Source organism: Pristiophorus japonicus, chromosome 24, assembly GCF_044704955.1.
Source record: "Pristiophorus japonicus isolate sPriJap1 chromosome 24, sPriJap1.hap1, whole genome shotgun sequence".
Taxonomy (NCBI): Eukaryota; Metazoa; Chordata; class Chondrichthyes; family Pristiophoridae; genus Pristiophorus; species Pristiophorus japonicus.
In genome coordinates this window covers 29365854-29393143 of record NC_092000.1, presented here as the reverse complement: position 1 = coordinate 29393143, position 27290 = coordinate 29365854, and the positions used below count along the sequence as shown (strand labels likewise).

The following is a 27290-nucleotide window of genomic DNA, read 5'->3' as shown; positions in this document are numbered from 1 at the left end:
GGGGAAAGAGCGAGGGAGTGGAACTAACTGGTTTGTTCTTTGAAAGAGCTGGCGCAGACTCAATGGGCTGAATGGCCTCCTTCTGTGCTGTACTGTTCTATGATTATTGCTGCAACATCCAAACCAACAGCAACGAGCTTACTCAATTCTGGGACATTTTCGTCAGAACAATGAAACTGGACCGAGCTCTACACTTAGAAACACAAGACGGGGAATGGCATTCTTTTGAAACCAGAGATGAATATCACCAAGACTCTGGCTGCAGCTACCTGGTCAGAGGGTATACTTTGTGGATTTAAGAGGGTCAAATACTAGAGCAAATGTCACTAGTGACGCAGTAAAGTGGGTAATAAATGAGAAGTGTGCAAATCCTGCTCCTTTTTGAAAATAACAGACTGACAAGATCACAAGATAGATGTGGGAATCCATTTGGTCCAACTTTTCTCCTCCATATAGAATGCATTCTATTCCACAGCACATTCCTCCCTCCCCATCACATCTCTCGAAGAAATCCAAAGGTTTTTTAAACCTCCGCTACCCTCCTGAAAACACCCCCCTCCCTTCCACCCAAAGTGCTGACCATTCTTTCTGTGATGAAGTTCTTGCTGACAACTGTCCTAAATGTCTATTTCAATTGTTTTAACCTAAGCCCACTTGTTCTGGAATCCTGGCAAACCATTAAGTGTCCCTGATCAATCCTATCGCAGCTATTTCCTATCTTGTACCCTTCTAGAAAGACGCCACCTTTCAAGGCTAAACTCGCCTCCGAGTCAGAAGGTTGTTGGTTCAAGTCCCACTCTAGGAATTTGAGCACAAAAATCTAGGCCGACACTCCCAGTGCAGTACTGAGGCAGTGTGACACTGTCGGAGGTGCCGTCTTTCAGATGAGACATTAAACCGAGGCCCCGACTGCTCTCTCTGATGGATGCAAAAGATCCCATGGCACTATTTTGAAGAAGAGCAGGGGAGTTATCACTGGTGCCCTGGCCAATATTTATCCCTCAATCAACATAACAAAAACAGATTATCTGGTCATGATCACATTACTGTTTTTGGGAGCTTGCTGTGTGCAAATTGGCTGATGCGTTTCCCACATTACAACAGTGACTACACTTCAAAAGTACTTCATTGGCTGTAAAGCGCTTTGAGACGTCCGGTGGTCGTGAAATGCGCTGTATAAATGTAAGTATTTCTTTTTAAAGAGGCAGTTTTTCCAGATTTTTTTTATAAAGGAAAAATATAAGCACAGAAAAAGAAAGGCCATTCAATCCTTCCATGGACTGTTTACAATTTGCTCAATTATGCACTCGACCCAACTCAAATCTGAAGGAAAGGGCTATGAATTGATCTGTCAGGGGAATTGAAAGAAAATTGACAATAACCAACTGTACAGCCAATGCTATGAAACCCTGACCTGTTGCTTTCTACAATGCTCCCACTGTCTAGCAACACAGGGTTTCATGTGGTCATTGGCCCTCTCAATCTACAATTAACCTTTAGAACCTGCAATCCTGTTCTTAATCAAATATTTACACAGCTCGTCAAAGAAATTAATTAGTACAGAACTATAAGTCTGTTCCATGTATCCACTAATTTATGAGCGGGAGTGGAAGAACTGACTCGACCTCTGGTCTGACCAGAGGCTTACTCATTTTACAAACATAGCACTATACCTATTACTGCAGCATTACATTCCTTCCATCTACATTATCTTTGCCACTCAACATCTTAGACCTTGATCGCATGTCCTCTCAGTCACCTTTTTTCCCAATTAATAGAATTTCAGTCCAGTTCGCTCTGAAATTAGAGCGTGAAGTCCCAGAATCACACTTTCCTCAATCACAATAGCCTCTTTTGACTTGTAACCAACTTCAAATACATCACAGTACTTAAATAGCATGCTAAATAAACACTCAATACTGACTGAGGTGAATGATGCAAAGAATGGGCTTCAATGAGCAATAGTGTGTACAGGAGGGAACTAACTGTAGATAAGTGGACAACTTCCTCAGGTACAAAGAGCTTAGACGGAAAGGAAACGCTGCACATTACCACAGGGGAAGCAATGATGTTGGTGCAATGAATAGAAACAGTAATTAGGATTAATTTAAACAAGATTTGCAGAGGAAGGGTATCTTCAGTGACTATAGATTCTAATAAAAAATTGGAATCCCAGACATGAGAGTAAACAGGGCAATGGGCTATCAATATCTTGTAAGGAATAAAATAGCTGATTTGTTAGTAATTGTACAGGTCTAAATAAATCTTACTTTAAAAGCCTCATGTTGAGATTTAATCAAATGCCGTTGGAAAATCCAAGTAAACTATAATCCTCAACTGTTAATTTAGTTACTTTCTCAAAGAATTCTAGATTGAACAGCACTTAATGAAAAACCCAAACTGACTTCTACACTCTTTAGATGTGCACGGAGCTGGTGCTAAAAGATATTTTTGAGTTTAGAATATCTGATCTATAACTTTCAGATCCCTGCTATACACCTTTTAAAAAAAAATCAAGTCCACGTTTACAATCCTCTGCAGCAGTTACATAGAAAATACAGCACAGAAACAGGCCATTCTGCCCAGCTGGTCTATGCCGGTGTTTATGCTCCACATGAGCCTCCTCTCACCCCATCAACATAACCTTCTATTCCTTTCTCCCTCATGTACAGGTACTTATTTGCCGTCCCCTTAAACGCATCTACTATTCGTCTCACTCATGACAAGTTCCATATTCTAATCAAGCAAGGTCCCATATATTTCCTACAATTATAAACCTTGTCTGAATGCCCATTCCTCAAAGATACTAGGATGAATTTCATTCAGATGCTCTAGACACAAAATAGTTTAAGTTTGCTCAATATCTGCGGTTCCGAACCTGTGATCCAACCTCCTCAGTCAACTCAAATCTATAATTTGTACAATCTTCGATTAACCCCTCCCCCAATATATTTCCACATACTTAGTTTGTAACACTCCAGTTACATTATATATCACCTACAATTCCTAAATTAGACCAGATACTTCCTGGAACACTTCCCTCAACACACTGGCCATTCAGGGGTTTAAAGTGATGGCTTTTTACGATCAGTGCCACTGTCGATTTGGCCGGTAGGATCAGTCCAGGGTGACCCAGCTTGCCAATTTTCAATGTGACCATCACCTTCCCCTCCACCCCACCGACCGACCCCACAAAAGGACAAGACCGAAACCCAGAAATATGGCACTGGGGACCCACAAAGTGTTCCTGTTGGGATGCCACACAATGGGACATTGAGGTAAACTGGCCCATCGCTAAATGCCACCAAATGGCAACTTTTAAGACTTGCAAATGAAAGTTAGAAGAGACAATAAATAGGAAGATAACTTAAGGCGGCTTAAAATGTCACGAGAGATTTTCCCCTCCAAAAGAAACAAATTAAACAATTTGGGGATTTAATTGGGGTAGAATAGTTTGGGTAAATGCTGACAGTTGGCTGTAAGCCTGCCAGCGGCTGGGTGAAGCTGCTCACTCAGGTGGGAGCTGCAGAGACTCACCTGGGGCGGCTCCCTCCCCCAGGTGTGCTTCACCTCCTCGGTAACATGGGGCCGCGCACACAGACCCTTTCCCCTTTCACCCGCGCCCACTCGACACGGGCGTTGCCTTTTACCTGAAGGACTTCCCTCGGACGATTTCCGCCAACAGCCTGCCGCGATCCCAACTTTCGCCGGGGCTCCTGGCTCTCGACGGCTGTTCGGGTTGGTTCGGCTCTTTTCGGAAACACGACCACCTCCCACTCGCCCTCTTCGGGTTTGTTCGGCTGTTTCCGGAAACCCGAGTGACTCCCCCTCTCTCGCTTCGGCTCTTTCCGGAAAGCCGAGCGTGTGTCTCTCGCTCTCTTACCCCACCTTTTCGAACAATAATGAGCTCATCCACCAGAGAGGGCTTCCGTTACTGACGGTTGGGCGGACGCTGCCTCGAGCCACTTTCGACTCGACGACCCGCGCCCAACTACATCGCCGAATGGGCTTTGCCACATCGCGCACGCGTAGTGGCAGCGGTCTGGTCTGGCCTGCCCAGTTGGCCTTTCGCTCTCGGACCCCACCCGGGCCCGGCCTTCTGCGCACGCGTCCCACGGCGGCGCACTACAATGACCGGCGGGCCTTGGCCAACGCGCCTGCGCCGCGCCGCTGAACCCGACACCCATGGTCCTTCGCGCGGTGGGCGGGAAAGGCTGAAAAAGTAAAATGGGTGACGACGAGAAAATCAACAAAAGGTAAAAAGGCGCTGCACAGCTCAGGCCTGGCGCTGTAAGGGGGAAGGGGAAAGAGGGAGCGGTGTGGCGAGGCGGTCATACTGTCTGTTGCTCAGGGAGTCCGAGGTCGGGCGGCTTACCGACTGCCGCTCTGCGGCCTTCGCTGCGCTGGCTGAGAAGAGCCTGACTGTCGTCCTGTCAACAAATTGGTGGCTGCCAGGCTGCAAGCTGTGAGTTGATGCCTCGGGATCCCCAGCTCCAGAGACTTCAGCCCATCAATCCAGGCCGACCTCCCAGGGCGAGCTGCCAAACTGGCATCTCCATTTCAATTTGATTGAATTTTTTTCGAGGAGGTAACTAGTAGAGTCGATGAAACATAGAAACATATAAAATAGGTGCAGGAGTAGGCCATTCGGCCCTTCGAGCCTGCACCACCATTCAATAAGATCATGGCTGATCATTCCCTCAGTACCCTTTTCCTGCTTTCTCTCCATACCCCTTGATCCCCTTAGCCGTAAGGGCCATATCTAACTCCCTCTTGAATATATCCAATGAACTGGCATCAATAACTCTCTGCGGCAGGGAATTCCACAGGTTAACATCTCTCTGAGTGAAGAAGTTTCTTCTCATCTCAGTCCTAAATGGCTTACCCCCTTATGCTAAGACTATGTCCCCAACATCGGGAACATTCTTCCTGCATCTAACCTGTCCAGTCCCGTCAGAATCTTATACGTTTCTATGAGATCCCCTCTCATCCTTCTAAACTCCAGTGAATAAAGGCCCAGTTGATCCAGTCTCTGCTCATATATCAGTCCAGCCATCCCTGGAATCAGTCTGATGAACCTTTGCTGCACTCCCTCAATAGCAAGAACATCCTTCCTCCGATTGGGAGACCAAAACTGAACAGAATATTCCAGGTGAGGCCTCACCAAGGCCCTGTACAACTGCAGTAAGACTTCTCTGCTCCACGCAAAGCGTATGATGTAGTGTATCTGGATTTTAGCAAAGCTTTTGATAAGGTCCCACATTGCAAACTGAATCATAGAAGTTTACAGCACGGAAGGAGGCCGTTTTGGCCCATCGTGTCCGCGCCAGCCGACAAGAGGCTATCCAGCCTAATCCCACTTTCCAATCTTGGTCTGTAGCCCTGTAGGTTACGGCACTTCAAGTGCACATCCAAGTACTTTTTAAATGTGAGGGTTTCTGCTTCTACCAACCCTTTCAGGCAGTGAGTTCCAGACCCCCACAGTCCTCTGCATGAAGATTTTTCCCCTCAAATCCCCTCTAAACCCTCTACCAATTAGTTTAAATTTATGCCCCCTGGTTGTTGACCCCTCTGCTAAGGGAAATAGGCCCTTTCTATCCACTATATCTAGGCCCCTCATAATTTTATACACCTCAATGAGGTCTCTCCTCCGCCTTCTCTGTTCCAAGGAAAACAAACCCAGCCTATACAATCTGTCCTCGTAGCTAAGATTCTCCACTCTCGGCAACATCCTCGTAAATCTCCTCTGTACCCTCTCCAGTGCAATCATGTCCTTCCTGCAATGCGGTGACCAGAACTGCACGCAGTACTCTAGCTGTGGCCTAACCAGTGTTTTATACAGTTCAAGCATAACCCACTTTCTCTTATATTCTATGCCTCGGCTAATAAAGGCAATCATTCTGTATGCCTTCTTAACCACCTTATCCACCTGGCCTGCTATCTTCAGGGATTTGTGGACGTGCCCGCCCAGGTCCCTTTGTTCCTCTGCACTTCTCAATGTCCTACCATTTAATGTGTATTCCTTTTCCTTGTTAACCCTCCCCAAATGCATTACCTCATACTTCTCTGGATTAAATTCCATTTGCCACTGTTCTGCCCAGTTGATTGATAGCTTCCTACATTCTGCAGCTTTCTTCTTCATTCTCAACCACACAGCCTATTTTTGGCTGAGTCTGGCCTACTGGCTCGGGCCAAGCACCAATTGGAGAGAAGCAGAAATCTGCATGTCGACCGACCAAATGGCGCCAAGCTGTCAGACTGGCAGCACAAAAGATTGAAGGCCTCGGCCAAAACACAAGCCAATAGGACGAAGCTGCAAACTGGATGGCGGCCAACCGAGCGGTGAACAAGGGGGTTCGTAACACCATTCGAGTGACTGCTGAGTGGAAGGATAGACGGCAATCGATCGGTCTTTCTTCGTCAAAAAAATCCTGCTTGAATCATGCTGCATGAAAATTATGGATGTCTTCGCTTTGCAGGGCTTTCCGAAGAGATGTTACTTTGATGTAACCTTCAGAAACGTCACCCAATGCCTAAAATTCCTGAAGGCATTGAAGGAGATGGCTGAACCACTGCGGTCAATGATGACCGCAGAAACACTGTTCGCCCTTCCATCACAGAGGAAGCGCACTATCACAGTGAATATGTACAACCCCCACATCCCAGTCATTGATGTGCTGACATTCCTCGGCAGGTATGTCGATGGGGCAGGCAAATGTGTGGATGTGAACGATTGGTATGGGATTTGGACCAGCAAGCGCCACATCCAGGTCACTTTGAAAGCGGACACCAGCGGAACCATCCTGAACTCCCCACCCCCCCGCCTTTCCAGCTTCGCCATCGGAGGAAGTCGGGGCTACATGATGTGTGTTGGATCTGCGGGAAAGCAGGCCACGTGGCGGCAAGCTGCAAAGCAGTCATCTGCCCCAACTGCAAGAAGGAAGGACACCAGGCAAAGAGAGCAAGTGCTGCAACCTTTGTGGTCAGGCTGGACATCTGTACAAAGCCTGCCCCAAGCGCAATTTCAGCTATGCGCAGGCGGCAAAGAACATTGTGACAAGTGAGGAGGAAGCTGAGGAGCGCAATGCTCCAGCGGAGACTTACACCCCCCCACCAAGACACTGCGATTAAACCACCACCCTCGTCAACACTGACCGACAGAAGGAGAAAGCGAAGTCTGCTACGGCAAGCTGCCAGACACCAAAACCCAGCAGTGAAACTCCGCCCCCAGCACACCGAGTCCATGGACGAGGAAGGAGCAGAAGGGGAACAGGAATGGCAGCTCGCCATCAAGAAGAAGGCCCGCAAGTATAAGGCAAAGAGGCCTCCTGCCGGAACGAAAGGCAAAAGACGGCTACAGCTCTTCCGATGACGAAGGGCGAAGCAAAAGCCCCCACTATAACCATCAGAAGAAGAGGCAAAACGCCAATGTGCCCAGCTCACCCCAGCTCCGGAACACCGGGTTCATTGAAGTGCCCAGCACACCCCAGCTCCAGGACACCGGGCGCATTGAAGTGCCCGGCACACTCCAGCTCCGGAATTCCGGGAGCGATGAGGTGATCGATGCACCTCAGATCCAGAACATTGTGAGCAACAACACCACAGGGTATGAACAGAAGGAACAACCAACACCAGACGAGGGCAGCCCAGTTGACATGGAGGACTCTCCGTCAACACTGCTGGCGTCCCCTGGTTGAAGCACCCCCAAGACAGAGGACGACCCATATCTCAGCCCAGCTGCAGTAGACAATTTTAAAGCTAACCTATATATGCGGGAACAGGCCAGAGGCCCAAAGGACTGCGTGTTATAATGTAATGTTTGGACTGTAATCACCAATTTAAAAATGGGTTTAAAGATTGCATCCATATTGCAGATTGTACTAAACTGTACCTTGAAATGAAATGTAAACAAGTGTATTGTATGGAACTGCTGTCAGCATCCAAATGAATTGTATGGAATTGTTGACCACATCCAAATGTACTGAACTATTTTCCAATATATTGTGAACATTTTTATATGAATAAAGTATATTTTTTGAAACAAAAAAAATGTCAAAAGTCCTTTTCAGGGTGTACAGCCAACAGGGATATAAACACAATAGTCCAGAGTTGACTTTGTCGATAATTCCCTGGTATCCTTCTGAGCATTCCTCCCTGAAGCGACTTCACCAACTTGTCATTTGTATTTGTTGAGATCTGTGCTTAAATTGGCTGATTTGTTTTCTTCTTTGCAACACAACAGCAGCTGCTTCAAAAGTGCTTCAGTGCCTGCAAAAGTTTTGAGACCTCCTGAGGATTTGAAATATACTACTACAAATGCACATTCTTTTATGTCTGTCATGCAGGGTTGCTGTGTTTTCTCAAACACATGTGGCAGGATGAGGATGGTGTGGGGGGATGTTATTGTGGCTTTCGTCCTAAACTTTTTTCCTCCTTTCACTGCTGATGAAATTTCATCAATAATGAATCATAAGACACGGAAGTGGGGGGACTGGGCTGCTATTTTGACATCTAGTTTATGTTTTAGAAATTCTTTGGCAGCCCAGTTAAATAAACTTGGGCATATCAAAGTGCTTTGCAACCAATGAATTACTTTTGAAATGCAGTCACTGTTCTGTAAGCAAATAAAGCTAATGCTTTCGCCCCAATGTCAGTATTTTGATAGTAATATTTTCCAGGAAGGACATGATACAGTACTGACGGGGTACGTGAGCTACCTGAATCTGTAGGCTGTCAGGAATGCTGATAAAATAATTGCCTCTAGTTTCACGTCTCAAATGGAATTTGACATTAAAATTCTAGTCTTTGTGACGGTTGCAGCTGGAATAATCCCTGTTGCTGTAGCTTTTGATCCAACTCTTAACTATTTTAGCATGTGACATCTGAGAATTTAGCCTCAAATGTTTCTGAATTTAATATTTTTCCAAATTAAAAAGCTAAATACTGCTGAATTTATTGGAACTCTGTAATATAGGACACTTAATTTTGTTTGAACTGGTAGAGTGCTACATTGCAGTGCTCTGTTTATTATCAGTGAGCCTGGACTAGGAATCTCTGCTCATGGCAGATTAGCTGTTATGCTACTTTGTGACTTCCAATATGGCTAGCTTTTTTCTGCACCCAGAATCTGTAAAAAAGAAATGGAATGCTGCTGTTTTACTGGTACTTTATGTTACTGTGATACAGATATCTGTCGCCAATTTCTTTCATTTAAAATAACATACCATGAAATCTTGTAATTGCGTGTTTTTTGTTTTATTTTGGAACTGTGACCCCTGATTCTAGACTCCCCATCCAGGAGAAACATCTCCCAGCATCTACCCTGTTAAGCCCTGTAAGAATGTTTTATTTTTTGATGATATCACCTCTCATTCTAAATTCTAAGGCCTAGTCTCCTTAATCTCTCCTCGCTCTCGTATGTTCAAGGATCTTGTAGAAGAAAGGGAGCCTGGAGATTGGACAATAGTTTGCCAAGCCAAAGATTTTTCTTATGGCGAGATGGGGGAAGGAGATGATAGTATCAGTTTTGAAAGGGAGGGAGACAGTACCTGAGGAGAGGGAACAGTTTACAAATTATTAGGACGCTATGCAACCTATGGAAACTAATTTGCAGTGAACACGAAATAGATAGAGTTGGTAAAGACAATTTCTCTTGTAATGGGTTAATACCAATACACTATACACATAGATGCAACACTGCTTATTGTGCCGTTCAGGTCAGTTAGTAGCACTGTCGTCTCTGAGCCGGAAGGTTGTGTGTTCAAGACCTACTCCAGATATTTGAGCACATAATCTAAGCTGACACATTGGGCCCAAGTTTCCACACGATAAAAAACGGGCGCCCCTCCAAGCTGGGCGCCCGTTTTTCGCGCCTAAAACGGCTCCTAAAAAAAACCTCGCGATTCTGGAGCGCCCTGCAGCTCCTTGTCTGCCTGGGGCGGCGCCCAAGGGGGCGGAGCCTACACTCGCGCCGATTTTGTAAGTGGGAGGGGGCGGGTACTATTTAAATTAGTTTTTTTCCTGCCGGCAACGCTGCGCTTGCGCGTTGGAATGTTCGCGCATGCTCAGTGTGAAAAAAACATTGGCACTCGGCCATTTTTGTAGTTCGTTGTAGCTGTTTAATTTTTGAACATTTTTTTAATAAAAGCACATTGCCATCAGCACCTGCAGCCTTCTCACTGTCCTCCCCCCCACCCCCCGCGGGAAGAACGGGTGCCTCCTCTCCCCCCCCGCGGGAAGAACGGGCACCCCCCCCCGGCGGGAAGAACGGGCGCCTCCTCTCCCCCTCCCCCTGCGGGAAGAACGGGCGTCTCCTACCCCCCCCCCCCCCCCCCCCCCCGCGGGAAGAACGGGCGCCTCAGGCTGACTGCAGCATTCTCCGTGCCTGAAGCACTTTCACACAGGTAGGAAGATGGCTTATTTAATTTTTTCTTTGCTTATAAATGTTTATTCAGGTTGGATTTATTTGTAGAAGTATAAATAAGGATTTATTGTAGAATTTAATGAGTTCCCTTCTCCCCCCCCCTCGTTCTGGACGCCTAATTTGTAACCTGCGCCTGATTTTTTAATGTGTAGAACAGGTTTTTTCAGTTCTACAAAAATCTTCACTTGCTCCATTCTAACTTAGTTTGGAGTACGTTTTCACTGTGGAAACTTTGAAATTAGGCGTCAGTAGAACTGTTCTACCTGACTACAACTGCAGAAAAAAAAATGTGGAGAATTGCGATTTCTAAGATAGTCCGTTCTCCACCAGTTGCTCCTAAAAATCAGGCGCAAATCATATGGAAACTTGGGCCCTTTATTACAGAACTGAGGGAGTGCTGCACAGTTGGATGCATCATCTTTCAGATGAGACATGAAACTGAGGCCCAATCAGGTGGACATGAAAGATCCCATGGCACTATTCGAAGGCAAGTTTCCCCTGGTGTCCTGGCCAATATTTATCCCTCATCCAATGTCAATAAAACATCTGCTCATTTTTAATGTCCATTTGTGGGACTTTGCTGTGTGCAAATTGGCTGCCGTGTTTCCTACATTACAACAGTGACTACACTTCAAGGTAATTCATTGGCTGTAAAGTGCTTTGGGACATCCAGAGATCGCGAACGGCGCTATATAAATGCAAGTTTTTTCTTGAAGCGATGTGTGTGAGGTGGAGTATATCTGGCTTGCTTTTGGGAAATGTTTCTTTGGAATGTATATGCTCAAAGCCCGATCTCTATCTCTGATACCCTATTTATGTACCGTTTCTGTTGCAGGAATTCCAATCGAAGTACATCACTACCAGATCAGGTCAGTAATGTATTCTTTATTTTTAAAAATTCTTTGGTGAATCTTTGTGCTCCTCAAAATAAGTGATGTCCCCGTTTCTCCATCCTTTGCTTCCAGTGTTTGCTGTAGACACCAGGTCGGGGGTAAACAGGAATGATTGGCTGGAATCCTCTTTGCACCAAATGGTGTATGGTATGGAAAGACTGGGGAAAGGGAGAAGAATCAGGAGTGTTGCCTTCAATACCTCAGCAAGTTTATTTCATCAGTAACTGAGTCTTGCAGAGCAGAGCAATGCCAGGTTTAATCCTGTCTGAGTTAGCTCATCTCAGGCAATCAGCCAGCCAGTGCTAAGATTGGCTTCAATGTCCCTAGGCTAGTGGGAAAATCCTCCTGGAAAACGTGAATGTGCTTTAAGTGTTCGCTTTAGCTGCCCGGCCTCGCAGCGCTCTTCAGCTCCCACGCAGCCAGCTCACTGGATTTCACATAGGAAAAACCACACGTGCGGAATTTTGACTGGGCTATGGGTCGCGCACCTCCAAAATATTAAAGGGAGCATTGGTGCGTATATGTCAGGCATGGACATGATCTGGTTCAACTGTGATGATCTACTCTATCTCACCCGACACAATCTATATTTGGCAAATCAGTTCATTTTCAAGATTCACCTGCATCTGCTGAAAGTTTTAGCAAACCACTTCGATGTGGGAGTTTTATGTTGCACTCATTTATCAAACTCAAAGGTCTATCTTTTTATTTTGATCTGGTATATTTCCCCATTAAAACTTTTTGCTTGATCGTAACTGAATTTTTGATGCAAATTGCACGTGACATCTTATAGCGACCTTGTAGAACAGCAGTGAAATGAACTTTTATCGGCACAAATTGTAATAACCGCTAATCTTAACAACACACAATGAAACTCTTTTTCCAAATAGGGCTCCTCATCTAAAAAAATATGTACCAGACATCGGAATCCTGGGAAACCTGGTAAGAATATGTACACTGAACACACAGCGGTATCCTTCACTAACATTCTGTAGAGATGTGCAAGACAAGTACTGTACATACGCAAGTGCCATAAAAAGTAAATCAAGATGTTCTGAAGTGGTTCAAAGCAAAAATTAAGTAAGGAGGCAAAGAAAAATTTAGGAAGCTTGTAGAGCGGGCGTTGACCATTGGGTTATACAGAACGTTCCTCTGGATGTATGGGCCAAATGTACTCTGGACAGGGACTGCACAGAGGCTTATCAGTGACACAAACAGCTCAGTGTGGACAAATGTCAGGTATTCAGGAACTAAAAATAGCCGTGTGTACTCAGAGTGGATAAACCTTGCTGTGGGCAAGTTGAAAGAGATCTAGCAACATCAGTTAACTCATTGCTCATTACATCTGGAAATTGTGAGGCAGCAATAAACAGCAAATAGCAAGCTAGGTTATGTTCAAATCCCCAGAGCGCTCACTGCCTTGCTGCTGTTGCTCTATGTTAGAGAGCAACTGACCTGTGTCTGCTTGGAATAATTTCTTTACATTTTTTTTTAAAGAATTGCTAACCCCAATTTCTGTACAAATCAGTGCAAAAGTTGCTTTCTTTCCCTCTCTTGTGGTATGATTGCGACTTAAACCTTTCCCTAGTAATGCCCGGCACAAATACACAGAAAACACCCAGAGTCAACATTTACAAATCATTTGCACTCAAGATCTGTGTTCAACAGCCTCCCACTTAGAGTTTAAAAACCTCTGCATTTCTCATCCACTTAATGACTGAGGGGTATAGCTCTGATCACGTGAGGAGTACGCTAATGCATGCAGTAATGTGTGGAACTTTGTGTGTGCTGCTTCCGTGTTCATTGAAAATGTTAGTCCCCCTCCACTTTTGCTCACATGGCTTGACACTGTAACCTTGCCTTATTGCTCGTGTGGAGTATAAACACCAGCATAGACTAGTTGGGCCGAATGGCCTATTTCTGTGCTCTATATTCTATATAATACTATTGCCTGTTTCCTTCTGGATGAACTTGCTTTAAAATTACAGAAGTGGTGTCTGCCTTTACTGCCATCTGCATGTTCCTCTTGTAACGTTTGCGATCTGTAACAGTTGATGCCGAACTTAGTCGACCGCTTCACTCTCCTCCATCTGCATCACTCTCAGGAGCCTTTTGGGTGGTGGTTCTTTCTCTAGCTGCATTCACGGTGAATCTTCAGAAAAGATTGGAGATTTTACCCTTTTCCTTCCTCGCTTAAATAGCCCTCTGAATTTGCTAATCTCACGTCACCCTTTTAGACAGCACGTGTCCTTTCCTAAGGCTCTTTGTATTACTGGCGAGATATGTTAATGTTCTTTGGTACTTGTCTACAAAACAGCAGTGACTGCACTCTCTAGTCTGTCGGCTGCGAGGAGGTGGAAGGTGCTATATAAATGCACAGCAGTCCAGAACTGAATTTCTGCCAGCAGGTGACCATCAAACGGTGTGAACAGAACACCTTATAGGCAGAAAATGTGTATTGTTAGCATTTCAGTCTAATCCAGAGATTAACACTGCACAAATGTTTTGCACTTGTGCAGAGAGGGGAGACTGGTACTGCTGTTAACATTAATCCATAATTAGGCACTTTAATTATCATGACTGTGGATTTGGGAGTTAACAGTGGTTCTGGAGCAAGAGCAGTGCGTTTTGATAGCAGAGTTTTGGGACTGGAAACACAGTGCGGTAACTAGTGTGATACCAAGATGGGTTTACTCCACCATAGTCCCACATGCAGGAAACGGCTTGTGTGGGCCTTGCACTGCCTTCTGTTCTTTAGTTTCTGTTACGATATGGAACAGAAGAGAGAGGCGAGAAAGGTAACAGCTACTTCTGTCTCTTCAGGAAGTAATCTGGGTTCAGTCCGCATAGAGGAGGATTTCTGTTTTGATTATCGTTGAATTTTCTCTTTTATGTTTCATTTTTATTAGAAGCCGCCACTAAACAGCAAGAAGCCCCAGAAAGGGGCAGCCTCCGGCGCAGTGCCAGGCTGAGCGCCAGTAAGTGCGCCGATGCCAGCCTCATCTCTCCAAAGCACAACGGTGTCAACCCAAGCCCCCAAGCCATCACCGAGGTGACCCATGCCGGCCCCACTGGACAACCCGAGGTCAGTCCGCCACCACCTCCCAACAAACAGCTCCCAAAAAGCCCGCAGTCACGGTCACTATCGTGGCGACGCTCCAGCTTCAAGGGTGGTAAAGGGCGGAAATCTCTGCCACCCATCCACCGTGATGCCACAGGTGAGGACGGATGAGTGTTGCCTGTTTACCAAACACGCTGTCTGTTTTGAAAACTTTACTCGGTCGGATCTGCAGCGAGAAACAGGCTTAATTCCTGCCCTTCTGTTTTGTGATTCTTTCGTGGAGTATTTAACCTAGCTGCATGCAACCCTGTGCCACCTGCTCCTGTGTGTACCGGAGAAATATTTCCACAGAATTATTTGCAAATTTATTAGATGAGTGTCAAATTCCTGCCAGCATCATTAATGGCTTGTGGGCAAGCTACCTTCTGGCCTTGCATCAATTCTCCCAGAGCCCACCGTGCCTTGTGAATAATTGCCGCCAGTGTATTTCGGATGGCGCTTGTGCGATTGGTATCGATTAGGTTGCAAATTGCGAGGTTACAGGCTGATTCTCCCAGTCCTCAGCTGTGAGGTGTACCAAGTTGAGCCTGACCAGTTCCCTAGCTTTGGGGTGTAGGAGAGGAGAGAACCGCGCTGATTGCTGTTGCATTCCTGCCGGAAGCTACATTTGCCCTGTCTGTAGAGCCTGTGCAATGCTAGAAAGGGAGAGCCACAGAGTTAATTCTCTTACACAACCACATCTTTGGCATTGAGGAGTTTGATGAACGAAGTGACCTCTCATTGCAAAAATGTCCTATCAATGGGCCCAAGTTTCGAGCCGCGCCTAGAACGGCGCAGTCCCGACCTGGACGCCCGTTTTTCGCGCCACAAAGTGCATCTAAAAAAACCCTCCAGATTCTCCAGCTCCCTGCACGTCCTCTGGCCCTCGGCGCAGCGCAGCACGAGCTATAGGGGGCGGAGACAACAGTGCCGGGACCTCTGCACATGCGCGCTACAGTGGGCGCGCAAGTGCAGTAGCTCCAGACGCCCAAAACTGTGTGGGAGGGGCCCGAAGCACGCAGCCCCTAGCCCTGGCCCAATGGCCTCACTGGGGCTGTGTGAATATGGCTCCTCCCACGGCCAGCTCCTGCTTCCTCCCGACCCGACTCGACTCCCACTCCCCCGCCTCCGGACCGGACCGGACCCAACACGTACCTGACTCCCGCTCCCCCCCACCCCTGGACTGGACCCGACCCGACTCCCGCTCCGCCCCCGCCTCCGGACCCGACCCGACCCAGACCCGACTCCCCTCCCCACCCCCGCCCCCGGACTGGATCTGACCTGACCTCCCTCCCCCCGACCTGACCTCCCTCTCTCCCTCCCCCCGACCCGAACCGACCTCCCTCCCACCACCCCCCCGACCCGACCCAACGCCACTTACCTGTAAATCTGGTGCTGGGGACGGGCCCGTTCAGCCTCCCTCCCCCTTCTCCTCTCCCCCCACCATCTCCTTCTCTCCCCCCCCCATCTCCTTTCCCCCCCCCCCATCTCCTTCCCCCTTCTCCCCCCCTCTCCTTTCTCCCCCCTCCCCTCACTTCTCCCCCCCCCACTTCCCCCTCCCCCCCCCCACTTCCCCCCCCTCCGCCTTCTCCCCCCCCGCCTTCTCCCCCCTCCGCCTTCTCCTCCCCCCCCTCCGCCTTCTCCTCCCCCTTCTCCGCCATCTCCCCCCCCCCCCCGTCATCTCCCCCCCCCCTCCGCCTTCTCCCCCCCCCCTCCGCCTTCTCCCCCCCTCCGCCTTCTCCCCCCCTCCGCCTTCTCCCCCCCCTCCGCCTTCTCCCCCCCCTCCGCCTTCTCCCCCCCCCCTCCGCCTTCTCCCCCCCCCTCCACCTTCTCCCCCCCCCGCCTTCTCCTCCGCCTTCTCCCCCGCCTTCTCCCCCCCCCCCGCCTTCTCCCCCCCCCCCCGCCTTCTCCCCCCCCCCCCGCCTTCTCCCACCCCCCCCGCCTTCTCCCCCCCCCCCCGCCTTCTCCCCCCCCTCCGCCTTCTCCCCCCCCCTCCGCCTTCTCCCCCCCCCTCCGCCTTCTCCCCCCCCCCCTCCGCCTTCTCCCCCCCCCTCCGCCTTCTCCCCCCCCCCCCCGCCTTCTCCCCCCCCCCCCCGCCTTCTCCCCCCCCCCCTCCGCCTTCTCCCCCCCCCCCCCCTCCTTCTCTCCCCCCCCCGCCTTCTCCCCCTCCCCTCCCTCTGCTCCTCCCCCTCCCCTCCCTCTGCTCCTCCCCCTCCCCTACCTCTGCTCCTCCCCCTCCCCTCGCTGTCAGAAACACAGACACTGACAGACAGAGAATGAGAGACACACACAGACAGACAGAGAGATACACTGACAGAGACACACTCGGGGGGAGGGGGGGCATCCCAGCACGCTGTTGGAGGGCTCCCGATGCTGCAGTCGGTAAGTAGAAAATGTTTTATTTATTTATATATTTTTTTTTTAATTATTTCTTATTAATTTTTTTTGATTGATTTATTGGTTGATTTATTGATGTATTTATCATTTATTATTGATGATGGCTCTTTATTTGTAAAACTGAAGTGTTTAATGTTTGTAAACTTCCCTTTAAACCCCCACCCCCCCATTCCCTACGCCTGATTTGTAACCTACGCCTGATTTTCTAAAGTGTAGACAAGGTTTTTTCGAGCGTACAAAAAATCTTCACTTACTCCATTCTAAGTTAGTTTGGAGTAAGTTTTCACTGACGAAACTTTGAAAACAGGCATAAGTGGCCGGACACGTCCCCTTTTGAAAAAAAAATTCAGTTCCAAAGTGAAACTGTTCTAACTGACTCGAACTGGAGCAAACTAAATGACGAGAATTCCGATTTCTAAGATACTCCGTTCTACACCAGTTGCTCCTAAAAATCAGGGGCAAATCATGTGGAAACTTGGGGCCAATATCTCTACATGTTCCTCTCATGTTCTAATCTTGTCTGGTTTTGTAGGCACGCTGTTACAGGTCCTTGCGGCTTCAATAAGTTGTAGGCTGCCGTTCCTATATCCTTCTGTTTATCATCATCATAGGCAGTCCCTCGGAATTGAGGAAGACTTGCTTCCACTCTTAGAATGAGTCCTTAGGTGGCTGAACAGTCCAATACGAGAGCCACAGTCCCTGCCACAGGTGGGACAGACAGTCATTGAGGGTAAGGGAGGGTGGAACAGGTTTGCCGTGCGCTCCTTCCGCTGCCTGCACTTGTTTTCTGCATGCACTCGGCGATGAGACTCGAGGCGCTCAGCGCCCTCCCGGATGCACCTTCTCCTCTCAGGGCAGTCTTTGGCCAGGGTCTCCCAGGTGTCGGTGAGGATGCCGCACTTTATCAGGGAGGCATTGAGGGTGTCCTTGTAACGTTTCCTCTGTCCACCCTTGGCTCGTTTGCCATGAAGGAGTTCCGAGTAGAGCGCTTGCTTTGGGAGTCTCGTGTCTGGCATGCGGACAATGTGGTCTGCCCAGCGGAGCTGATCAAGTGTGGTTAGTGCTTCAGTGCTGGGGATGTTGGCGCGTCTGTCCTATACACATAAAAACATAGAAAATAGGTGCAGGAGTAGGCCATTCGGCCCTTCGAGCCTGCACCACCATGCAATATGATCATGGCTGATCATTCACCTCAGTACCCCTTTCCCGCTTTCTCTCCATACCCTTTGATCCCTTTAGTCGTGAGTGCCATAACTAACTCCCTCTTGAATATATCCAATGAACTGGCATCAATGACTCTCTGTGGCAGGGAGTTCCACAGGTTAACAGCTCTCTGAGTGAAGAAGTTTCTCCTCACCTCAGTCCTAAATGGCTTACCCCTTATTCTAAGATTATGTCCCCTGGTTTTGGACTTCCCCAACATCGGGGACATTCTTCCCACATCTAACCTGTCCCGTCCCGTCAGAATCTTATACGATTCTATGAGATCCCCTCTCATCCTTCTAAACTCCAGTGTATAAAGGCCCAGTTGATCCAGTCTCTCCTCATATGTCAGTCCAGCCATCCCTGGAATCAGTCTGGTGAACCTTCGCTGCACTCCCTCAATAGCAAGAACGTCCTTCCTCAGATTAGGAGACCAAAATTGAACACAATATTCCAGGTGAGGCCTCACCAAGGCCCTGTACAATTGCAGTAAGACCTCCCTGTTCCGATACTCAAATCCCCTAGCTATGAAGGCCAACATGCCATTTGCCTTCTTCACCGCCTGCTGTACCTGCATGCCAACTTTCAATGACTACGGAACCATGACACCCAGGTCTCGTTGCACCTCCCCTTTTCCTAATCTGCCACCATTCAGATAATATTCTGCCTTCGTGTTTTTGCCACCAAAGTGGATAACCTCACATTTATCCACATTATACTGCATCTGTCATGCATTTGTCCACTCACCTACCCTGTCCAAATCACCCTGCAGCCTCTTAGCATCCTCCTCACAGCTCACACCGCCACCCAGTTTAGTGTCATCTGCAAACTTGGAGATAGTTCACTCAATTTCTTCATCCAAATCATTAATGTATATTGTAAAGAGCTGGGGTTCCAGCACTGAGCCCTGTGGCACTCCACTAGTCACTGCCTCCCATTCCGAAAAGGACCCGTTTATCCCGACTCGCTGCTTCCTGTCTGCCAACCAATTCTCTATCCACGCCAGTACATTACCCCCAATACCATGTGCTTTGATTTTGCACACCAATCTCTTATGTGGGACCTTGTCAAAGGCCTTTTGAAAGTCCAAATACACATCCACTGGTTCTCCCTTGTCCACTCTACTAGTTCCATCCTCAAAAAATGCCAGAAGATTTATCAAGCATGATTTCCCTTTCACAAATCCATGCTGACTTGGACCGATCCTGTCACTGCTTTCCAAATGCGCTGCTATTTCATCCTTAATAATTGATTCCAACATTTTCCCCACTACTGATGTCAGGCTAACCGGTCTATAATTACCCATTTTCTCTCTCCCTTTTTTAAAAAGTGGTGTTACATTAGCTACCCTCCAGTCCATAGGAACTGATCCAGATTCGATAGACTGTTGGAAAATGATCACCGATGCATCCACTATTTCTAGGGCCACCTCCTTAAGTACTCTGGGATGCAGACAATCAGGCCCCGGGGATTTATCGGCCTTTAATCCCATCAATTTCCCCAACACAATTTCCTGCCTAATAAGGATATCCTTCAGTTCCTCCTTCTCACTAGACCCTCGGTCCCCTAGTATATCCGGAAGGTCATTTGTGTCTTCCTTTGTGAAGACAGAACCAAAGTATTTGTTCAATTGGTCTGCCATTTCTTTGTTCCCTTTTACTAATTCACCTGAGTCCAACTGCAAGGGACCTACGTTTCTCTTCACTAATCTTTTTCTCTTCACATATCTATAGAAGCTTTTGCAGTCAGTTTTTATGTTCCCGGCAAGCTTCCTCTCGTACTCTATTTTCCCCCTCCTAATTAAACCCTTTGTCCTCCTCTGCTGAATTTTAAATTTCTCCCAGTCCTCAGGTTTGCTGCTTTTTTCTGGCCAATTTATATGCCTCTTCCTTGGATCAATCACCATCCTTAATTTCCCTTGTTAGCCATGGTTGAGCCACCTTCCCTGTTTTATTTTTACTCCAGACAGGAATGTACAACTGTTGAAGTTCATCCATGTGATCTATAAATGTTTGTCATTGCCTATCCACCGTCAACCTTTTAAGTAACATTTGCCAGTCTATTCTAGCCAATTCACACCTCATGCCGTCGAAGTTAGCTTTTCTTAAGTTTAGGACCCTAGTTTCTGAATTAACTGTGTCATTCTCCATCTTAATAAAGAATTCTACCATATTATGGTCACTCTTCCCCAAGGGGCCTCGCACAACAAGATTGCTAATTAGTCCCTTCTCATTACACATCACCCAGTCTAGGATGGCCAGCTCTCTAGTTGGTTCTTCGACATATTGGTCAAGAAAACCATCCCTAACGCACTCCAGGAAATCATCCTCTACCGTATTGCTACCAGTTTGGTTAGCCCAATCTATATGTAAATCCTCCCAGGGGATTTGTAGGATCTTGCGAAGGCATCGTCGATAGTATATCTCCAGCGAATTGAAGCGTTCACTGTACATGGTACCTGCCTCTGAGCCATACAGGAGGGCGGGTATTACTGTTAATCATTCCTTGGCAGCAGGTCTCCTAGGTTGGGCCAGTTATACTTGTACAAGTGATTGGGGCAGGGGTCACAGAGCTTCAAGCACCGGTATCTATTCCTTGGGAAACACCAGAACTATAAGCTGATAGTTCACAGGATACAGCACAGGATGTGTGGTCATTGGTGGTGTAAAGTTTGATGTTTGTTTGCTATTGACGCCTTTACTGTGACCATCGATGACCGTGCCTTCAGCTGCCTGGGCTCTAAGCTCTGGAACTCCCTCCCTAAACCTCTCTGCCTTTCTAACTCTCTTTCCTCCTTTAAGACGCTCCTTAAAACCTACCCCTTTGACCCAGCTTTTGGTCATCTGCCGTAATTTCTTCTTTTGTAGCTAGGTCAAATTTATTTGTTTCGTCTTTAAAACACTGCTGTGAAGTACCTTGGGACGTTTTACTACGTTAAAGACGATATATAAATAAAAGTTGTTGTTGAGGTAGCTCCCCTTTGAGGAGTTTATGCCTTTCTTTTGTTTTCCCCTGGGTAGCAATTTGAATCCACCTTTCTTCACGAGTTTGCGAGAGGTGTAGGAAGCCTGGTTTTGTGGGAACGCTGTAACAGGCCCTTGCGGCTTCAATAAGTTGCAGGCTGCCGTTTCTATATCCTTTTGTTCTATTAATCATACTGATTCCTTGGCTGGGCCAGTTATACTTGTACCAGTGATTGGGGCAGGGGTCACAGAGCTTCAAGCACCGGTATCTATCCCTTGGGAAACACCAGAACTATAAGCTGATAGTCCACAGGATGCAGCACAGGTTATGTGAACATTGGTGGTCAGAGTGTCGAAACCATCTGCTCAGAATAGCAGTGATACTAAAGGAAGCAGGATTATATAATGGGATGGAATAGAACAGAAACCACAGGGTCTGGTACTGAGCCAACACAGGTCATTGGTTCATCTCCGTCTGGAATATATTGTACAGTTCCAGTAGTCCTTTTACAGAAAGGACATCATGGCCCTGGGAAAAATGCAGCAAAGACCTTGCCCATCTGATTCTTGGCATCAGGCACCTGAGCTGAAGGTGAGGATGAATGACCTGAGTTTGCGATAAAGAAATGAGGGGAGTTATTATTGATGTATTCAATATTCTTCTGAGTATTGACAAATTGAACCCTGAGGAACTGTTTACCGTGGCCCGGGAATGACTGAAGGGGGCACAGAATGAAGCTCGGAAGGCGATGGTGGGGGAGGGGTGGGGAGTGGAAGGAGAAGGTGAATAGACGGATCAGGTAGAACCATTTCGCTCAGAGGGTGGCGAATATTTGGAATTTACTGTGCAAGGAAGGTATGATCGAAGCTGGCATCATCATCATAGGCGGTCCCTGGAACGAGGATGACTTGCTTCCACATGAGTTCACAGATGTTTCAATGAGGACCCGATGTTCCAGTCCTGAACTCCAGTTGAGGGGATGGAAGATGCCTGTGCGTAGATTTTTTTAACGTGTGGTGACTGTTGTACATCAGCACATTGCACACGTTCGACAGTGGCAAGAATTAACCAGGACGACTGGAGACCTGCTCTGCTGCACGGACCTAGTGCGCACACATATCACAATGTGGGCAGGCCCGTGCTGCCCCTGGGCCCTCGCCTCTTCTGGGCCCCGAACCCTCATTTGCCGCACCTCCGCCCACGATGTTCCAGGGCCCGGCGCTCCAGCTCTATTTATAGCCCTGATCTGCAGTGGTGTTCTCACACAGGTCGGGGCGGCCTACAATGTTCTAGGGTCCGGCGTTGCAGCTCTATTTATAGCCCCGACCTGCAGTGGTGTTCTCACACAGGTCGGGGCGGCCCACGAAGCTGCCAACACCTGTAATGTAAGACGGCGTTGGCCAGGCATTTTACAAGCACACCTATTGATGGACGTAGCCTGTGTTTGTGAACTCTGGGTTGGTCAAGTGAACCAAAATGGTTGTTTCCGACCTGTGCATTCCTGTGTTCCATGTATACCTCCGTGGTTTTGATAGCTTCTAATGTGCCTCTCGGTGTTCCTGATCACTATTCAGTGTCCCCCAACTGCAAAATGTACGTGAACGGATGTCACGTGAGAACAGAGTCAGGCTGAGATGTGATGCTGTCCATAGTTGAATAGCTGACTTGACAGTAAACTGTCTTGGCTGACAATGTGAAGAATTTCAACCTGAGTAAGTTGTGGGAAGGTAGAATCTTGATCCAGCAAGAGACCGTGACGTAGACTATCGATGTCGCCTTTGGTCTGTTTTCGGGCGCTAAATGGTGCCTAAGCCTCCAATATGGCGGGCAGGAATGCACGCTCTGTACTAGCCGGAGGTGTGGCACCCGCTATGTTGGTATAGGCAACACACAAAAATAAGGTGTCCAGGGCTGGTGCCGGAAATGGATGTTAAACTCTTTGCAAAAAAAGGGCCAAATGCCTGTTTGAGGCCCCCTGTGCAAAATTGGGCTGCCCTGAATGCAGCCTGTGCCAGCCCAGCTGCACTCATGTAAACCAGATCCATCTAACGGTCATTAAAGGGACCACTGCAGCCCACCATCAAAAAGGTACTTTTGTAAAGAAAAATATTTACCTGAATGTGGAAATTATTGTGTTTAAATTGTCTGCTGCACTTCCCTACTTTACAACAGTTCAAGAGTACTTCATTTGGGGACACGCTCCCCAGACTCTGGTTATTCACCATTAGGTAAGAGCTTGGCTCTAAGTGAGAGACATTCGGTTCCTGATAATGATCATGAACTGGCACATACTGAGCTCAAGGGATACGAAGTACTTTGACTTATCCAGCTAAGGCAGTGAAGTGCTTGGGACGGTCTAATCCAAGAAAGGTGCTCTATAAAGACAAGTCTTTCTTTATACTACCTTATCTAGTGCAACGAGTTGTGCTTTAACGATGGTGTAACTAGGTTCATTGTGAGTGCAGTCTGGTGCTATCCAACAGGAGAAACTACCTACATTATTCAGGCTCCCTGCTGCACAAACCATTTTCCTCACGTTCTGCTTTCAGAAGATGAACAGCTGTAGAAATGCAATATTACAGCATAAATAAATATGCGTAGCTAGGGTTATTCTCACACGGTGCTGATCATCGAAGTCACATGATTCTCAATGTGCAGCTGAAAGCTGTTAATCCAGCTCATAACATTGTGAGACAATGAGGCTGGAAATTCTTTTTAAAAATTCAGAATAATTGATGCAATTCTTTCAATGGTTACTACGTCAGAGGCGTAACTATTCTGAAGTTGGAAACTCCCCAGTGGTTTTTAAATGCGCGTTTTATCTCTAACTTTTCAACTTCCTCCATTTCTTCAGAGCTCTGTGAGGGGATCAGCACGGATTTGCCTGAGGAGGAAAGGCTGGCACTGCTGTTTCACGCGTGTCTGGAGGTATGAAACTTTGGAGATCTCTCTTTCGTACTGTAAGTTCGGACATTGGTCACAGATTTCAGTAAAATGTAATGGCGGAATTGTGACAGTTTCATACCGTGTTCAATGTGAATTTTTTTACTACAGTTGCAGATTTTACTCATCTAAACTTGGATGTGTAATAAATTGGTTTGTGTGATTTTTAATTTTCCTATCTCTCCTCCCCCCAGCCCCCACAGTCACGCCCATGCGAGTGGGTAGGCAGTCTGCTTCTGGGGCTCCAGCAGTGTTGCGGGGAGGGGTGAATTAAAGGGCCTGGACTCTCTTTTTGTTCGAATACAAATGCAAAATACTGCAGATGCTGGAAATCTGAAATAAAAACAGCAAATGCTGGAAATACTCAGTGGGTCAGGCAGCAACTGTGGAGAGAGAATCGGAGTTAACGTTTCAGGTCAATGACCCTTCGTCAGAACTGGAAAAAGTTAGAGATGTAGCGGGGGAGAAGGGAGAAAAGAACAAAGAGGAAGGTCTGTGATAGGGTGGAAGGCAAGAGAGATTAAATGACAAAAGGGATGATGGTGCGTGGCAAAAGGAGATGATAATGGAGCAAGTTAAGAAACAAAAGATGAGTCTAGATAGGATGGAAATGGAAGATTCGTCATCAGCTGCCATGAGAAAGAGAAACAAAAAAACAAAAAAATAGAGGCAGGGGTTACGGCCTGAAATTGTTGAACTCGATGTTGAATCCAGAAGGCCGTAAAGTGCCTAAAGGAAAGATGAGGTGTTGTTTGTTCCTTGAGCTTACGTTGAACTTCAGTACAACAGTGTAAGAGGCCGAGGATGAAGAGGTCAGAGTGGGAGTGGAGTGGGAGAATTAAAGTGACAGGCAACCGGAAGCTCAGGGTCACACTTTCGAACTGAACGGAGGTGTTCTGCAAAGTGGTCACCTAATCTGCGTTTGGTCTCCCCAATGTAGAGGAGACCACATTGTGAGCAGCGAATACAGTATACTAAATTGAAAGAATTACAAGTAAATCGCTGTTTCACCTGGAAGAAGTGTTGGGGCCCTAGACAGTGGGAAGGGAGGAGGTAAAAGGGCAGTTGTTGCATTTGCTGCGTTTGCATGGGAAGGTGCCGTGGGAAGGGGAGAAGGGATGGTGGGGGTGATTTGAGGAGTGGACCAGGGTGTCGCACAGGGAGCAGTCCCTTCGGCATGCTGAAGGGAGGGGAGGGTTTGGTGGTGGGATCCCGCTGGAGGTGGCAGAAATGGCGGAGGATGATCCGTTGAACGTGGCGGCTGGTGGGGTGAAAGGTGAGGACAAGGGGAACCCTGTCATGGTTCTGGGAGGGAGGGGAAGGGGTGAGAGCAGAAGTGCGGGACACGGTCGAGGGCCATGTTAACCACGGCAGAGGGGAATCCTCGGTTGAGGAAAAAGGAAAGCATATCTGAAGCACTAGTATGGAAGATGACGTTGTCAGAACAGATGCGACGGAGAAACCGTGAGAATGGAATAAAGTCCTTGCACGAAGCGGGGTGGGAGTCAGTGACTTTATAGTGAATGTTTGTCAATAGCCTATGCCCAGGAATGGAGACACAGAAGTCGAGGAAGGGAAGAGTCGGAGCTGGACCATGAGGGAAGGGTGGAAATTGGAAGCAAAGTTGATGAAATTTTCCAGTTCAGGGCGAGATATTTTCCCTCCCTTTGTGGGAAGTCTAATCTCTGCCGGCTTCCACTGATGTCGCAGCAGACTGTGGGAATCACGAGCTTGTGGCTAATTTTGAGCCAACATGCACTAGCTTAAGAAGACTCACTAATGTATCTTGGCATTCATGTATATTTGTAAATATATTTTTCTTTTGGCTGTTGGCCTTTTTGGATGACTAGATGTAAAGCTGTTTTTCTCTCTCAGTATACTCTGCAGAAGCTGCAACGCTCCTTGGAGCCACTAGAGGGCTTCAACCTGGCCACCTTTCAAACCGATGGTGAGTCGGAAATGTCTTCAGTTTGTCATCTCTCTTTATCCTCGAAGCAAAGCTTTTGTTTCCCCGCTGAAGTTGAGCACCTGTGGGTGGAATTATACTGCACTTGGTGAGGCGAGAGTGTATCGTCTGCGAGAACCTGTCACTCTCATCGACAGCAACATGTATTTATATTGCGCCTTTACCATAGTAAGACATTTCAAGGCGCTTCACGGGAGTGTTATCCGACAGCCTTTGACTAGGTTTATGCTGTCATTCTGTTCCCCAGTCTCTCCGATTTTGCTCCCCAGGACAGGCACGTACTGTTGAATGTGTGATGGGAAACATAAGAACATAAGAAACAGGAGCAGGAATAGGCCATTTGGCCCCTCGAGCCTGCTCCACCATTCAATGAGATCATGGCTGATCTGATCTTGGCCTCAGCTCCACTTCCCCGCCCGCTCCCCATAACCCTTGACTCCCTTAGCATTCAAAAATCTGTCGATCTCCACCTTATATATTCAATGACCCAGCCTCCACAGCTCTCTGGGACAGAGAACTCCAAAGATTCATGACCCTCTTGAGAGAAGAAATTCCTCCTAATTTTCGTTATAAATGGGCGACTCCTTATTCTGAAACTATGGCCCCTAGACCTAGATTCCCCCACGAGGAGGAACATCCTCTCTGCATCTACCCAGTGGAAGCAACCAGCTGTTTCTCGTTGGCCTGCTGCTTCTTGCACCTCTGGCATCGTGATGTCATTAGAAACATGAGGCAACACATTCCACAGACCCTCTTTCTGTGCAACCAAACTCTGCCCGTGGGACCGGGACTTGGGAGGTTGAAACCTCGAGCTGGCAGAGAACATTCATCTCCATTGAAATGTTCTACAGAGTCTAGACTGATAAAACCTGAGTTATACTGCCACTTTTGATTTTGCAGTGTCATTTTTTTTAAAAGGCAGCACAATTGCAGTCAAAAATTCAATGATGTGTTTCACTGGTGGATTAAGAAAGCTCTCCCTCAGTCTCTGATCCTGCTGAGGGAAGCTGCACACTGAGTTTTCCTGCTTCAGATTGTGGACAGGACTGCTTGATCTCCCCTCGCAGAGCTCTGCAGTTGAATTATGTTTTCAAATTCCTCCATGACCTCGGCCCTCCCTATCTCTGTAAATTTCCCCAGCTCCACAACCCTCCAAGATCTCTGCACTCCTCCAATTCTGGCCTCTTGCACATCCCCCGATTTTAATCGCTCCACCATTGGTGGCCGTGCTTTCAGCTGCCTGGGCCCTAAGCTCTGGAACTCCCTCCCTAAACTTCTCCACCTCCCTACCTCTCCTCCTTTAAGATGCTCCTTAAAACCTACCTCTTTGACCAAGCGTTTGGTCATCTGCCTTGATACAATAGCTCTTCGTTATCAATAAAAAATATTGACCCTCTTGTT

The 27290-nt window shown here is 47.5% G+C and overlaps 2 protein-coding genes across 5 annotated transcripts in view; one reads left to right on the top strand and one right to left on the bottom strand.

Moving 5' to 3' along the window:
• Window positions 1-4113, bottom strand: part of mvb12a (multivesicular body subunit 12A) — a 61509-nt gene extending 57396 nt beyond the window's left edge. For 2 of the 3 annotated variants that reach the window (XM_070867375.1, XM_070867374.1), the window contains exon 1: window positions 3651-4113. The gene's annotated coding sequence lies outside the window, so the exon portion shown is untranslated. Of the gene's footprint in view, window positions 1-3537; window positions 3606-3650 lie in introns of those variants that run through there. The other variant, XM_070867376.1, reaches the window with a different exon arrangement.
• Window positions 3977-27290, top strand: part of LOC139237992 (kinetochore-associated protein DSN1 homolog) — a 44848-nt gene continuing 21534 nt past the window's right edge. The window contains exons 1-6 of one of the 2 annotated variants that reach the window (XM_070867371.1): window positions 3977-4256; window positions 11259-11292; window positions 12207-12258; window positions 14226-14534; window positions 23835-23908; window positions 25799-25871. In XM_070867371.1, the coding sequence (XP_070723472.1) occupies window positions 4228-4256; window positions 11259-11292; window positions 12207-12258; window positions 14226-14534; window positions 23835-23908; window positions 25799-25871 (571 nt within the window). In that variant the 5' untranslated portion in view covers window positions 3977-4227. The remainder of the gene's footprint in view (window positions 4257-11258; window positions 11293-12206; window positions 12259-14225; window positions 14535-23834; window positions 23909-25798; window positions 25872-27290) is intronic. The other variant, XM_070867372.1, reaches the window with a different exon arrangement.